Genomic DNA, 14,330 nt, shown 5'->3' with positions numbered 1-14,330 from the left:
TGCTGTGACCCACGGGGGAGGGAGAGTCTGCACTGCTGGGCGTTAACTCGTGTTCCATGATGACAGAGTGAGGCGGGCCTGTGGTCATTATTCTCTAACGTGCAGATAATGTGGGTTGGACGCTTGAGACCACCTAGAACACTTCTACATGTTTGAAAAAATACACAAGACAGGATTTTAACGATTTCACACAGTAACATTTGTCTTAGAAGGTTTGAACCTGGACCGGTCTTTTTAAATTCTAGGGTATTTACTTCTTAACCGCTTGGGTAATTTAAAAAAAAGTTATGTTTCCTCATTGATAGACATAGATAGTTGATGGTCTTGTGGCCATCGATTCACCCAAGTTAACACACGCATCTCGATTAAATATTGTGCTACGGCAGCCAAAGTCAGTTTGGCAAAGGTAGTACTGCTCAAACGGGGGATAAAATTGGTGGGCTACTAGGGCTCTTCCTTGACCAATCTCTGAAGCACAGGAATGTTGGGTAAGGTAGATGATGGCTGGTCCAATCAAGCAGACCTAAATATTAGTTGTCCAAGGCCTCATGGGCAGCCCTTTCCAAGTAATGGGCAACGTTTGCCTGTGGATAGTAACCCAGGTGGTGAGCTGGTGACTGGAGATTCCCCATCCCTGACTTTGGCCCAACAGCCATCTCTTAAAATATTATAGTGGAATGTGGCGGGGATCATCAAATTGCTCTCCGAGGTGGAATGGGGCAAATGTTTTGATTCCCACAATATCTGCCGCTTCCAAGAGACACGGTGCCTGTTCCCCTTTCATAGAAGTGGGTTCACTTCCTATTGTGTTAATGCAGTACAGAGTGGAAGGGTCAGACCCTCTGGGGGGCTAGGAATCTTAGTAAAGACATCCCTATAGTGTAAGATCAGAGACATTTCCAATGCTTCCCTTGATGTTATTGCCTTGAGCTCCCACCAGGGCTGATCTTAAAAATGTTCAATGTTTATAATGGAGCAGGAGCAAGCAGTGCAGAGACCAGGGTTTTAAATGTATTAGAGCAATCTTTATCTGAGCTCACGGAGAATGGTTTCTTACTGGTGGCAGGGCATTTAAACATCACATTCATTATTATTATTACTATTAGGTGATTTATAAGGGGCCTGGGTACTCCAACTGGAGTGTCCCTACAGTATAAATGCAAAATCCAGTACTGACCCTAAAGTGGTGCACTTGGCAAACTGTACATTTTCCTAAAAAAACAAGTCTTGAGTGTCTTGTGAAAGTCTGGTTTGAACTGATTTGAACCCCTAACAGACACCCCTTCCGACCTATCAGTGGACTGTGACAACCAGTGCTGTATTCCGCAAACTAAACTTACCAAGTGTGAGATGGACCCCCAAAGCAGCTCAGGTTTTAAAACTAACACTTAACTTTGACCTTACAGTTACAAATTCTAGGACTCCTTCAGACCAACAATGTAAAATGGCATTTAATAGGTCGGGTCAACATAGCAGAATGTATTATTTTCTGGTTGCCCGCCGTTTTAGACATGGTAGTGGTTGACAGATCCAATAGTGATCACCATGCACTAACCCTGACACTTTTAGATAACTCAGTACAAAACCATTACTCTGGGGTTATGTGGATCTGGGTTGCCCTTTTCCAACTAACAATAGTAAAACCATCAGGTGAAATTGGATGGAAAAAATCCTCTAGCCCTAGAGGCAGCCAAACCCAGAGTAGAGAAACAAGTTGATTATCTATCCCATCTCCCAGCGGACCAGAGGGCGGTGTTGCGCTCTAGTTACATTTCCCTACACGAGGTGTAAGAAGGGGCCCAAGAAGTCTTCTTGGTACACCAGTGAACGCAGGTCAGCCAAAAGCGAACTCCTAATTGCAGTAAAGCCTAACACTCGCTCAGATATAATGAGGTGTAGGGCCAGGTATAAGCAGGTTTTGGCATGAGCCAAAAATGTGTGTGAAAATTCCTTGTGGTCTTCTTTAAATGAAGCCATGACTGTTAAAGATAATAAACTTTCTGGAAGACTGCAGCAGTCTGCTTAAATGGCCCGAAAACTTAATTTGATTTTTGTGTACAACCAGACGAGTGAGTGGCCCATTAATATAAGTAGTACACAAATGGGAGCGGTGTCGGGGACAGTGAAAGAGAATTCAGACTTCTTACTTTCTGGCACCGGCTGATAACTATCCCAGCCCTAGAACCATATCAAGAAGGTATAAGAGATCTGATGGCTATGCACTGCTTAGAAAAGATGCCCCAGTTCTATACTTTAAAGTCACTCCTGCAGAAACTTGGTCTTGATAACTATTGGTCCTCCCCAGAGTCGATGGAGCCTGCTCTCACGTGATAGGATCAAAGGTCATTATTGGGAGTCCGTAGCCATTGATTGGGGCTTCGTCCTAAAGGACGTTTCGCATAAGGATTACTGATTCACAGACAGTGGGATAAAATGGACTTGTTAACCTAAATGTTAATATGCCCATAGTAAACTCAAAATGGAATTATTTCTTTCCTTCCACAGGTTTCATATTGCACGGGTGAGAGAGACCTTCTGCTATCAATGTTAAACCATGGATATTTTCACTTGATCTTATGAATCTAGTTGATGGACCCTTGGAAGTGGAGTTCCTGGACACTAAGGAATATACATGTAGTGGTCCCCTTCTATTTAAAGCCTCAAATAATATTTACTAGCTCGATGTCAGTCTCAGTCTTGCCATGCAGTGGTTGCTTCTGACAATCCCAGCCTTGACATGAAGTGGTTGCTGCTGACAATCCCAGCCTTGACATGAAGTTGTTACTGCTGACAATCCCTCTCTTGACATGCAGTGGTTACTGCTATCCATCCCAGCCTTGACATGCTGGGGTTACTGCTGACAATCGCAGCCTTGACATGTAGTGGTTGACACTTTTCAGGCATGAGGCTGCACTGTAGCAGTAATGGGTTTGTGGGCTCAGAGGAGGTAGGAGAGATGATGCCAGACATCCATTTGTCCACACTGGTGGGTTGGGAAGAGATGAGGATGGCTAGCAGGCAACGAAAGGGGTTGGTGGAGAACACGGAGAAGTCTTGAGTGACATGGTTTGAGTTCCTTCTTCAGATCTGCACACTGCAGAGAGCTGTGCCGAGTGAGGTGCGTGAGACTGGCTCATCCTTTACTACCTTTTTGGGTAGGAGGGTGACTAACAGCATAAATGGTGTACTGCTAAAAGCAGGTTCACAAACACGGCTTTGCCTTTTTATCTTAGATGAAAATGAGGGATGTAAACACCCGTAGTGACCCAACAAAGGTGTTCGACCCTATACCAGCAAGGAAACTTACCTACCCAGTCCAGCCATGAAACTTGCCTATTCCCTCCAAATAGAGGCCACGCATCACTAGTGATGGAGCTAATCACTCTAGGGGAAGGATGGAGATGGAGTTAGCATAATGCAGGAGAACTCAATGTTGGATTTGTTTACTTAGTCACAGGCATCCATATCACCTTAGCTGCTTCGCAAATATTCCTCCCCAGTGCTGCGCTGTCCATTGGAACTAGTGCTGAATGGACATCCAATGGTCGTGCGCAGCACTGGGGAGGTAGCGCTCGTGACGACCGTTGGCCGTCAGCAGCGCTTAAGAGGATATAGATGTCTTTTGTTTTCCTGTTGCACCTAACGCTGAACATTAGCTTATTAAGTAGATATATCGGCTTAGAATTTTAACATATAGAGAAGCAAGACTTAACTCACTCTAGATCACTACAGTTTAGCCAACGGGAGTAGCCATTATTAAAGTTCAGCCAGCATGGTTTCCATGCTCACCATAACCAGTAGACCAAAAGCTGATCCTACTTAAGGTTGCCTTCAGTGCCCCTCCCATACCCTTACATGTTGCTCCACCAACCCTGCTTGGGAAAGCAAAAGAGGTACCTCCCACCAGGTGGAGATTTCATGCTAAGAAACATTGTGAGGTTCTCAACAAGTTAGGTTCCGATGATCCCAATTTCATGTGGAACCGTCGACACGGTTCCACATGAGAGACTTCTTGATAGATTGAGGAACTTGGGCATAGGTGGAACGGCTCTGGCCTGGATGACTTTTTTCTTGAACAACAGATCTCAGGAAATTTGGATACCTCCTTTTTTATTGCCCATGCCTAGCATACTGGTATGAGTATCCCAGGGCTCCATTCTCAGTCCCACCCTCTTCAATCTATATATGTCTCCACTTGGACCCTTAGTAGAGGATTGCAGTGGCAATATTATATCCTACGCAGATGATACACAACTGATTTTCACTTGTAAAAAAGTAGCCGACTTTGATGGAGACAATATTAGATCCTGTCTCACAAAGCTGTTCAAATGACTCACAGTGAATCAGTTAAAATGCAATCCGGATTAATCTGAGATTATCTTTTTTTTGGCCAGGCAGTAATGAGCAATTGGAGTTTATGGTGGCCGGAGGAGCTATCTCCCTTCCTTTCAGCCCAAACGTTTGTTAAAAATCTGGGCATTTTCATTGATACTGCCTTTTCCATGAGGTCCCAGGTTCAAGCATTGGTTGGTTCCAGTTTTGGCATACTTTGTATGCTAAAAAAATCCCTACCTCTTCTGCCATCAGATACCAAGAAGATAGTGGTCCAAGCCTTGGTAATATCAAGACTAAACTATGCTAATATCTTGTACCGGGGTCTACCAGGCTGTCTCATTAAGCGCCTGCAAGTGGTACAAAACGCCATGGCCAGGGCGAGTCTTAGACCCAAACCCAGGTCTCATATGGCCCCCATCCTTAAAACCCTTCATTGGTTGCGAATGAAGGAAAGAATCAAGTTCAAAGCCCTTCATGGCTTAGGAGCCAGCTATCTCATTAAGCGTGTAAACCGCTACATTCCAGCGTGGTTTTTAAGATCCTCCTCTTCCAATCTCATCCGCACACCTAAAGTTCGCTTGACCCGCATGGGGGGGCAGGTCTTTCGGTTTCTGGGCGCACAGGCGTGGAACTGATTACCAGCTACGCTGAGAGCCACTTCAGACCTCGCTACTTTTAAGAAACATCTTAAAACTTGGATTTTCAAGAATTTGTTGCGCTGCAGAGCCCTGCAATACGTTCCCTCAGCGCTGGGACACTCTAGTTGAGTAGCTGCGCGCTATATTAAATTCCTTTCATTCATTGATAAAACAAGCATTGTAAGTGCAAGGCCTTGCAGTTACCCTACGCTCTCAAAATTGTTGCCAAATTCCAGTGGCCTATGGAATCTCTGGTGGGTGCAGTAAGTGGTGCCAAGCACTGTGTACCCCAGACAAATCCGTTGGCCCACCCCTGTACTTTATTTATTGCAAATTGAGCAGTGATATAAACGCATAGTATCTGTCACTATTCTTGCTTCATAATGTCATCCACCATTGCTAACGCGGTCCCAGGATGCACTAAGTAGCCTCCAAAGCACACAATTGGTGTTGTGTACAGAAATAGTACAAAATAATACAGCATGTATAGGATATTCCGTTTATATTTCGGACATCCCGGAATTAAAAGGAAATGTTATCAAATGCCTTCATAAACCTGCATAGCAATTTCAACTAAAATATATGTTCACTGGGATTTATTCTGAATGTACGGCCCCTGCATTGTCTTTGCAACAGTTTGGAGTCCTACCGATGCACGTCCTCGCCGAGGCGTCCAGGGTCATGCCGCTCGGGCACTGGCAGACGAAGGAGCCCAGGGTGTTGACACACTGCCCGTTCGTGCACACGCCCGGAAACACGTCGCATTCGTTGACATCTGTTTGCAAAGGGGAAAAACATGAATGAGTACAAACAGGATCGTGCATCAGGAAACAAAATACAATTTGTCGTGAAAACAAACACAATACTACAGACAACACAGGGTAAAGTGTCCATTTTGGGGGCCTTCACTGAAAGGCCCATCCTATAGTGGTAGATTTGGTAATTCGGGAGACAATCTGATTAGTGATAGACTTTTGCAGACATCTCTGAAAGGGGTGCCTCTTCCACCGATGTAAAAACAGACCTGGTCCCAAGAGGACGGCATGGGCAGGAAAAGATAAATGAGATATTTTGATGCCTGAGATGGAACCTTGCCCTTTACTTACACAGATCACACACATAGCTGCTTAAATATTTTACCATTGTGGGAATTAAAAATATCTTCTCATTTTGTAACTAAAATTGTTCACATTCTTTTCACTATCGTTATCCGTCTATATAAAAGTTAAACAACTTTAACAAAAAAATAAGTATTAGCAAAGCAAATAGGTCTGGCGTTGCCTGCCAGCCTTTTTGGCTTGGCAATGACTGTTTTGTTTTGACCTGGATTTTGTAAAACATTATTGTTGGGGAGCTGCTGGGCCCTCCACAATATAAAAAATAACACTGGCTAAAAGCAAAAAATTTTTTGCATCTCAAAGTGCACGCATTGTCATAAAAGTCTCTGGCACTGACGAGAACCGCTTTGTGTTTGGTGGGTCATCACTCATAATGAAGTCAGCCAATAGATGAAGGGGCTCACTCATCGCACCATGCTGTATGTGGCAGTGGGAGCAAAGAATATGTGAATGACACACCAACTGACCACTGGATGAAGAGTACTGGTTGAAATTCCCAATAATAAGTATTTAATGCATATAATTTTAACTAGTTTACCTGTCGCGCGGTGCTGCGATCTCAGAAGAAAGGAAATTTAAGGAAACTTGTTATGATAACATTCAATTTACATTGTGTCATTTTTATTGAAACATATTCATTTTAATATGGAAAACATTTTAAAGTATTGTTTTAATTCTGTTTATTTATTCGAGTGCTTGTGGATACACTGTATTTTTTGCTTTTCTGTCTGGTGCGTACACAAATAAATCAGAAGGTTTTCCGACGCGTGAACTGGCCACATACAATTGTCCATGTGAGAAGCTCGGATTCTCCAAATGTAGTCCACACACTTGCAGCGATTGTAATTGTGCTTTGTTGGTGGTCATTGCAAAAGCGAGTCGCACCGTAAACTGTAAATGTTCAGTATTGTAAAGATTATGAGGGCCCTGGGGGGCCGGGGGGCCGGGGGGCCGATATTTAACACTTTTTTTTCCAGAAACCTTCGCTGGAGTGTACTCAACAACTTCCCAAAGTTTCATGGCGATCGGATGAATGGTGTAGTAATGCATAAAGGACAAACAGACATACTTTCGTTTTTATATATATATATATAAAAATTAAAAGATTTTGGCTAATGTCTGACCTAATAATATTTTTAAAGCATTTTAAAGTCACATCCCTAATTACTGGTGAACTTGTTTCACATTTAATTTTCCAGCACTGGTTTTGATAAACGTTGCATATTCGATCCCGCCATCTGATAGGTAAAGTGAGGCAAAAGATCTTGGCCAGATGTACAACCATGTCATTTAGCGACTTGCAAATTGCGCTCAATTGTGACTCGCAATTTGCGAGTTGCTAAATGTCATGTACAACAGTGTCTGAGACACTGTTGGCGATTCCTAATGGGGTCGCAAATTTCATGCCACATGCATATAAATGAGGCCCTTGCAGTTTGAGACCCTATTGGGAATGGCTGGCCCTCCCATGTATGGTGGCCTGCTGGGCTCAGCAGATCTCCATGTCTGGGACTGCTTTTAAATACAGCTGTTTTTTTATTTTTTTATTCAGCCCTTTTTCCTTAAAGAAATACGGGCTGCATTTAAAAAAAGAAAAATGTAACGTTTTCGTTTCATTTTTGAAGGGCAGGTAATGGTCCCTGGGACTACTGCCTGACTCTAAAAAATATTTTCCCCTGCATTCGCTAAGGGGAATTGATCCCCTAGAGACACGTTCCCATTTAAAGTGTTTTACCACTGTCTTGAAGAGGGCAGTAAATTGTGAGTGTTTTGCGACCGCAATTGCGAACGCAAAACATTCTTACCTAGGCTTCTAACTCGCTATTAGGAAGGGACGCCCTTGGAACGCCCCTTCCTAATTGCGACTCGCAATTCCTATTTAGCGAGTTGCAAAGAGTTGCAACTCGCTAAATAGGGATTGTACATGGCCCTATTTGATTCAGCATGCGCATATGGGTCGCAAATCCGTTCTTTCATGCAAAATAGGGTCGCACATATGGCCCCTCATTTTTAAGGATGAACATTATATTCTAAAACTATCTGGGCACATATTGTGCTCTACATTTTACTTATGTGGGAGGGACACTGTGACTACACGTACTTAATCAGCAGTTTGGGCTTGGGTACATACCTTGCAAAAGTGGCAGGGCATTTTTGCCTTAATTATATTAAGGCAATTTTACAACACATTTTCATGGGCGGACCCGTGTGAATGTCAATTTTGCAACTATCATTCTTACACTAATCATATGATTTTGTTAGGTTTATATAAATGTTTGTGCAGAATGCTGTATCATCAGTGCAAAACGTGTCAGTTGTCACTGAATCCACGGCATCCGTCCCTCCCTGTCTAACCTCACATTCAGATTGAGAAGTCGCTTCAACCCCTGTGAGCACAGGTTGAAGTACAGGATGAATCCTGGGGGGTGCTCCCCTTCGTGGCACCCCTCAAGGACAGAGAGGGGGTGTATTGCCCTTGTTTGTGATTAGAAGCTGATTGAAACAGAACGGCGCCTGTCTCGTGAGGTGTGGCTAAGTGGGATAAGGAAGAAAAGGCCGAGAAATTAAGGTTAGCGGCAAGTAATTTAAGCAATGTGCTATTTATTGTTGCTATTAGATCATTGTTTTTCATTACTTATATTAATTGTTTAGTGGAAAGTAGATATTGTGACAATGCACACGTTCAACCTGCCCAGTTTATTGATCACAGTCTTATCAGGGAGTACGGGTCAGCCCTAATATTGCTAATTTTCGCCTCTTGGCTGGATTTTTACACGGGACAAGACAAACAGCAAACCTCAGGGAAAGATGCGTGCCAAACTATGTTTTCACCGTGGAAAATACTAGACCGGGAGGGTGACCTACGTACTTACGTCATAACATTCTCCTTGGAAAACTCACTTACGTCAGCTATCACGAAGGGACTGGGGGAGCGCCCTGACCTTTGGGGCGGGGCCTGCAGCTTTGTCTGGCACGTGCCGCCGCAACAAGGCTGATATCAACCCAAAAGGAGGCCAACTCCCACTGTACAGATGTTGGCGGACCTCTGCCTGTGCAGTGAAGCCCAGCTGTCAAGGAAAGGCATATCGGGTCAGCCATAGCACAGGCCTTCGAACTAAGGTTTCAAGAGCCTGCAATCTGAAGCTTTTGGGGTGTCACTGCCACCACGTGCTGCAAACGACTGCGAGGCCTGTCAAAAGTCACGAGCCCCAAATCCCTGTATACCATACGGAGAATATGTAGGAAGTCACTGCCTTCCTCTAGGCCTCTGACTCAAATAAGGGGAGAAGTTTTTCTCTCACGAACTTCTCATAGTTCTCAGGCATTCTATGTTCAATTCTCGTAATTCCTGATTTTTTCTGCATGTGCTTTTTCACATTCAAATGGTGGAAAAGTTAAGAGGAAATCGGTGTTAAGTTAACTCACAAGAAGGCAGCACATTCGTTTGTAGCACCCACCATCTAACACCCGGAACAAATAAATGGGAGCCCCTAAAAAATGAGGAAGCGGCTAGTGCAGATGGATAGTGGTGACATCCACCAGGCAGTGTGCGGGTAAAATGCCCTGCTCGAGACATATGCCACTATGTGGCGTGCATTATAGCACGACAATAACTTTGCATTGACTGCATCAGCCTAACCACTCCATCACAATGCACGTATAGGTAAGAAGATGTGGAGTTAAGGATTATAAACACATATGTACCTTGCGTCAGAGAGGTCGCCTTGATGCACTCAATGTGATAATAATGTAGTTCGACCACAGTATAGAGTCATACAGCCTTCAAGATGAATTGAAATGCAGAAATGGACCTCAGTTGTGCATTTTCACACGCTAAGCCTAGAACTGAGCAAATTCTAATGTTTATTTTCAAGCCTATTTTTAAGAAATGCTCAAATACAAGACTCACCTTCGCATATGGTGCCCCTACTTCTGGCAAACCCTCTGGCGCAGACTGGGTCTGGAAGTAAAAAAGTACAGCTGTGATTCAAAGCATGCACAAAAAACATACGTAACGCCCACTGACACATGTGTTGTGAATATTCTACTAATTCCGAGCTTGTGGGTACACAGACGAACAAAGGGGAGGGGGTAATTGGAAATGGAATTATGCTCCACCTGGTTCGCAAGGGATGCAGGGACTGCCCCAGGCGGCGCCCATCGAGGAGCAGCACTGAGATCTCAGGGTCGCGCCATTGATGTTGACCTCACAGCGTCCATTCACAAAGTGCAGCCAACACGTGCCTTTGATGGTTTCTAATTAGAGGGGAAAAGTACATTGTCATGAGGGCTATTCAGACATCCATGTTAGCAATACATTAACCTACATTTATGACAATTCATGCACATGTAATGTTATTTTTGCAGATATATTAACATGAGGAGTTCAGATGTGCATACAAATTCAGCTGGAGCAGACACAGAGGTTGACATATCCAGGGATGATGGCATAAAGTGATTCTGATTGCGGTTTAGCACCCCCCACCCCCACAGTCTGCCCCATCACATGATACAAGGTCAAATAATCAGGATTTATTATCATACCTCTTCTGAAACCTTAACACCAGGTCTTGTTTTCCTAATAGTTACACAACATTCACACCTAGGACATTGTTCTATAAGATCAGGACTTAGTTTTGAGCTGTGATTAGGAGAGAGGGCTCATGGATGCCGGGAGCTGCAGGCCGCCACTGTTCAAGCCCCTCTCATGCCTGGAGGACTATGTGAAGGGCTGGAGCGGAGTGGGTCGCACTGGGATGGTGAGTGCGGTCCAGTGAGTGCCCGATGGAGTTGGGGCATGAAGGGAGAGCACCAGGCAGAAAAGATTGTCAGGGCTACCTCAAAAGGACTGTTTGGGTCCCCCGGGGCTGTCCAGGTCTAAAGGCGGTGACCACCCAGACTCCTCCCCTAACCCCCTTTATTCTGTTTCAATCAAAGGGCCGTCACCCGGTGCAGTGGACATAGGTGGCACAGGGGGTGGCGGTAGGAGTGCCCCAGTGACAGTGAGATGCGCCCCCGATGAGGAGTGAGTTAAGGCCCCTGTCCACTTTCTTGCCCATGAACCTACCCACCAACCCGTGATGGATTAAACGAGCAGGGAAAAGACAGGAGATGACCCTGGCAACAGGCAATGACTGCAGCAAAGGGGCCAACAGAAGAGGAAATAAAGCAATAGAAGATGTTGTGAAGTAAAGGTGCTACCCCCGTGAAACAGGGATAAATTGGCAATTTTTCAAGGATAAGGCGAGAAGACAGGGACCAACACGAAGGGGCCAAGACCTGTTAAATGCAAAAAAAACAACGGCATGCTTCAGTACCCGTCCAAACTCGAAGTGATTCATGGCTTCAGCTCTCACATTTTTGAGCCACCTGAAAGTGGCATGGGACTAGGCAGAAGAGCAGAGGCATTTGCACCAACCAAACATGAATAGATCACAGGACCTATGCTGACAAGCAGGTGGCCAGAAGTGTATAGCAATGACTTAGGAGGACACAATGGGAGAGGATCGTCAGACTGAAGGGTGGAGGGAGAGTAGTAAGGGATGGAAGAAAGAGAGAAGGCCCAACAGAGGACGCTGCAGGAGGTCAGACAGAGCCCCATGAAGACAATTGATAAAAACAAATGCTCCAGAGATTAGGTACAACATGAGAATGAGGTAAGTGTGGTAGTGTGCCAACATTTTTCAGATTACTTGAATGGGGGGCACTTACATGGAATAGAATGGGTCAGTTCTGTATCCATCATCTGGAAGTTAATTGTTGGGGGAAAGATTGATGCTTTGTCAGAAGGGTGTTTCACAAAAGCACATGTGGTAGGTTGAGATGTAATCACATATAATGTGAATTGACAACAGGGTTCTCAACCCCTCCACAATATACTACTACAGGGGAACCATGTCAGACAAGACAGAGGAAAAAGACAAATACAAGGTTTGGGATGTGGAATGTTAATTGTCTTGTAGACAGAATGAAACATGGAACGGTAGGACAAATCCTGAGGTGACTCGAAATAGAGATCATCCGCTTGCAGGAGACATATATGGAACTTGCTGGATGTACCTTCCTGGCCAAGGGGAAAAACAAACTGATCGCATCAGTGGGCTTTACAAGAGGCTTTAGAGAGGTGGAAATTAAGATGAAAAAGGGCATATCATTCAAGAAAATAGAAAAATGGGAAGGCCTAAATAGGTGCTACACTGGAATGACAGGGATCTGGGGACAACAAACTCTTGCACTTGTTGGTCTATATGCTTCTCCAACACTGAAGGAAAACATGCTCACTGAAGTGGGATAGAAACATCTGGACACACCTGACTCATTGCACATCATAGCAGGGGACCCTAATGACGTTAGGGATAGCCTATGTGACAGATCCTGCAGGAGAGAATTCAGGGATGGGGAGGAGACACGATCAAAGACATTCGTGAACAGGAATGGCCTGCTTGATGTGTTAAGATGGGACCATCCGCATGACTCACAATACTCCCATTACCCCGAAGCACACCATCAGGGGGTGGAGAAAAGAATGGCCAAATAAAAGACAAACAACAAGAGAAAGCATGAAGTTGAAGGGTTACAGAGAAAGTAGTTAAGCAGGAAGAGCCAAAGGAATCTGAAAGATCCGATTAGGAGTTCACACGAAAAGAAGCAGAGAAATAGGGCGAATGTGACAGGCGGTTAGAAATGATCAACAATTCTCTGTGCAAAACCATGAATTAAAAGAATTACATTCTAATCCTTTTGCAGTGGTAGTACATGAAGTCAGGAATGTAAATAAAATACCTGAAATATATACAGGTAACTCAACCCAATGCTTTACTACTGGAAGGAGGTCCTATTAAATTACATGCAGTGTCCATAAAACTGCTATGACTACATCAAATAAAAAGATGCTGAAGTTGAATACCCCAAGAGATAAAAGGTGCCCTAATATGAACACACAGAGGTAGAAATCTGTAGATCATTGAGTCACCCTGGCTATTAAAGGTGAGTTTTCATTTTTTTTAAACATCATACTCAGAGAGCAGATAACGGATGACAATAGTCTGTGTTGAGCAATAGAAAGAGGGCAGTGCGCATTGAATGAATAGCAAAACAAACCTGTGGCATTGATAAGACCTTCAAAGTTACCAAGTATAGTTAAAGCATATGGTTGAAGATGCTCCAGAAAATACAGATACCAGAGAGCTGTCCAACTAAGAAATGTATTACCATTGTGTATGAAGAAGGGCATCTTTTCAAGCTCATCCATGATGAAGGCAGACCATGGAGCCACACAACAGGCCTACACCTTGCCCCAGTCTTAGTCCCCCATGGTTAGTCACATGGAATGATCTTTATCTCTTGATGAAACGAAAACTAGGTTGCATGATTTGACAAGGCCACTTATAGAAATTATATTTCAGGAATCATGCTAAATACCATGTTTTACTATCTTCACATCTAAAATTGCAACTTAGATTTTTAGGTGTATTTGTTAACATTCTAACATTTCACATACTTTAATGTTTACTTTACTTAATGTAAACGTTTAACTGTGCTGTAAATCAGTTGAATATGAACTACAAATATGTTTAATAAAACTTGAATCTAAATTACCCTTGGATATCATCAGCAAATAATCTATTGAAAATACTACTCTTTGAAAGTCTATGTCCCTTACCAACACAGATGGTTCCTGTTGTATCCAGAGTACTTCCGGTGGGGCACTCACATACAAAGGAGCTTGGTATGTTCTTGCAGACTCCATTAATGCACGGATTGGACTCACATTCATCAACATCTACAGGAGGAACAAGTCCATGTAACTATTAGGCAATGTTTGGAATGTTAAAATATATAAACAAGCCTTCATCAGGATATGTTCAATGAACTATTATGAGGAAGTCACTGGATAATGTACTAAATCACAAAAGTCTCAATACAATCTAAAACATTTTTTATACATTATTTTAATTAAACTAAACATTAGAATACATTTTTATGTACAAAAAACAAGGGAGACAGCATTTGAACGGTTCCCAGTTGTGAGCAGAAATACTTGTCTGGCAGAGAGAAACAGTAAACAAATACAGACTATTGTGAACGATAAGAACAGCCAGGTCTTGCCACTCTGCCTAGTTCCCTGTCAAAATGTCTGGTAGAGGAAAGCGGACTCCTATAGCGCTGTTCAGAGGTTCAACTGTATCCCCACACCCCCAAGTCATTTGTTTGACACCGCTACACAGCATGGCTGAGC

At 43.7% G+C, this 14,330-nt stretch overlaps 1 protein-coding gene across 1 annotated transcript in view; it reads right to left on the bottom strand.

Moving 5' to 3' along the window:
• FBN1 (fibrillin 1) overlaps positions 1–14,330 on the bottom strand; it is a 622,956-nt gene that overhangs the window by 207,588 nt on the left and 401,038 nt on the right. Inside the window, exons 20-23 of the mRNA XM_086958277.1 lie at positions 13,755–13,874; positions 10,211–10,348; positions 10,002–10,052; positions 5,623–5,748 (exon numbers count right to left, since the gene is read on the bottom strand). Of these exons, the coding sequence (XP_086814403.1) occupies positions 5,623–5,748; positions 10,002–10,052; positions 10,211–10,348; positions 13,755–13,874 (435 nt within the window). The remainder of the gene's footprint in view (positions 1–5,622; positions 5,749–10,001; positions 10,053–10,210; positions 10,349–13,754; positions 13,875–14,330) is intronic.

This window comes from Lissotriton vulgaris, chromosome 2_1 (assembly GCF_964263255.1).
Source record: "Lissotriton vulgaris chromosome 2_1, aLisVul1.2, whole genome shotgun sequence".
Lineage (NCBI taxonomy): Eukaryota > Metazoa > Chordata > Amphibia > Caudata > Salamandridae > Lissotriton > Lissotriton vulgaris.
The sequence above is the reverse complement of the archived record's forward strand: the minus strand, read 5'-3'. Positions and strand labels throughout refer to the sequence as shown.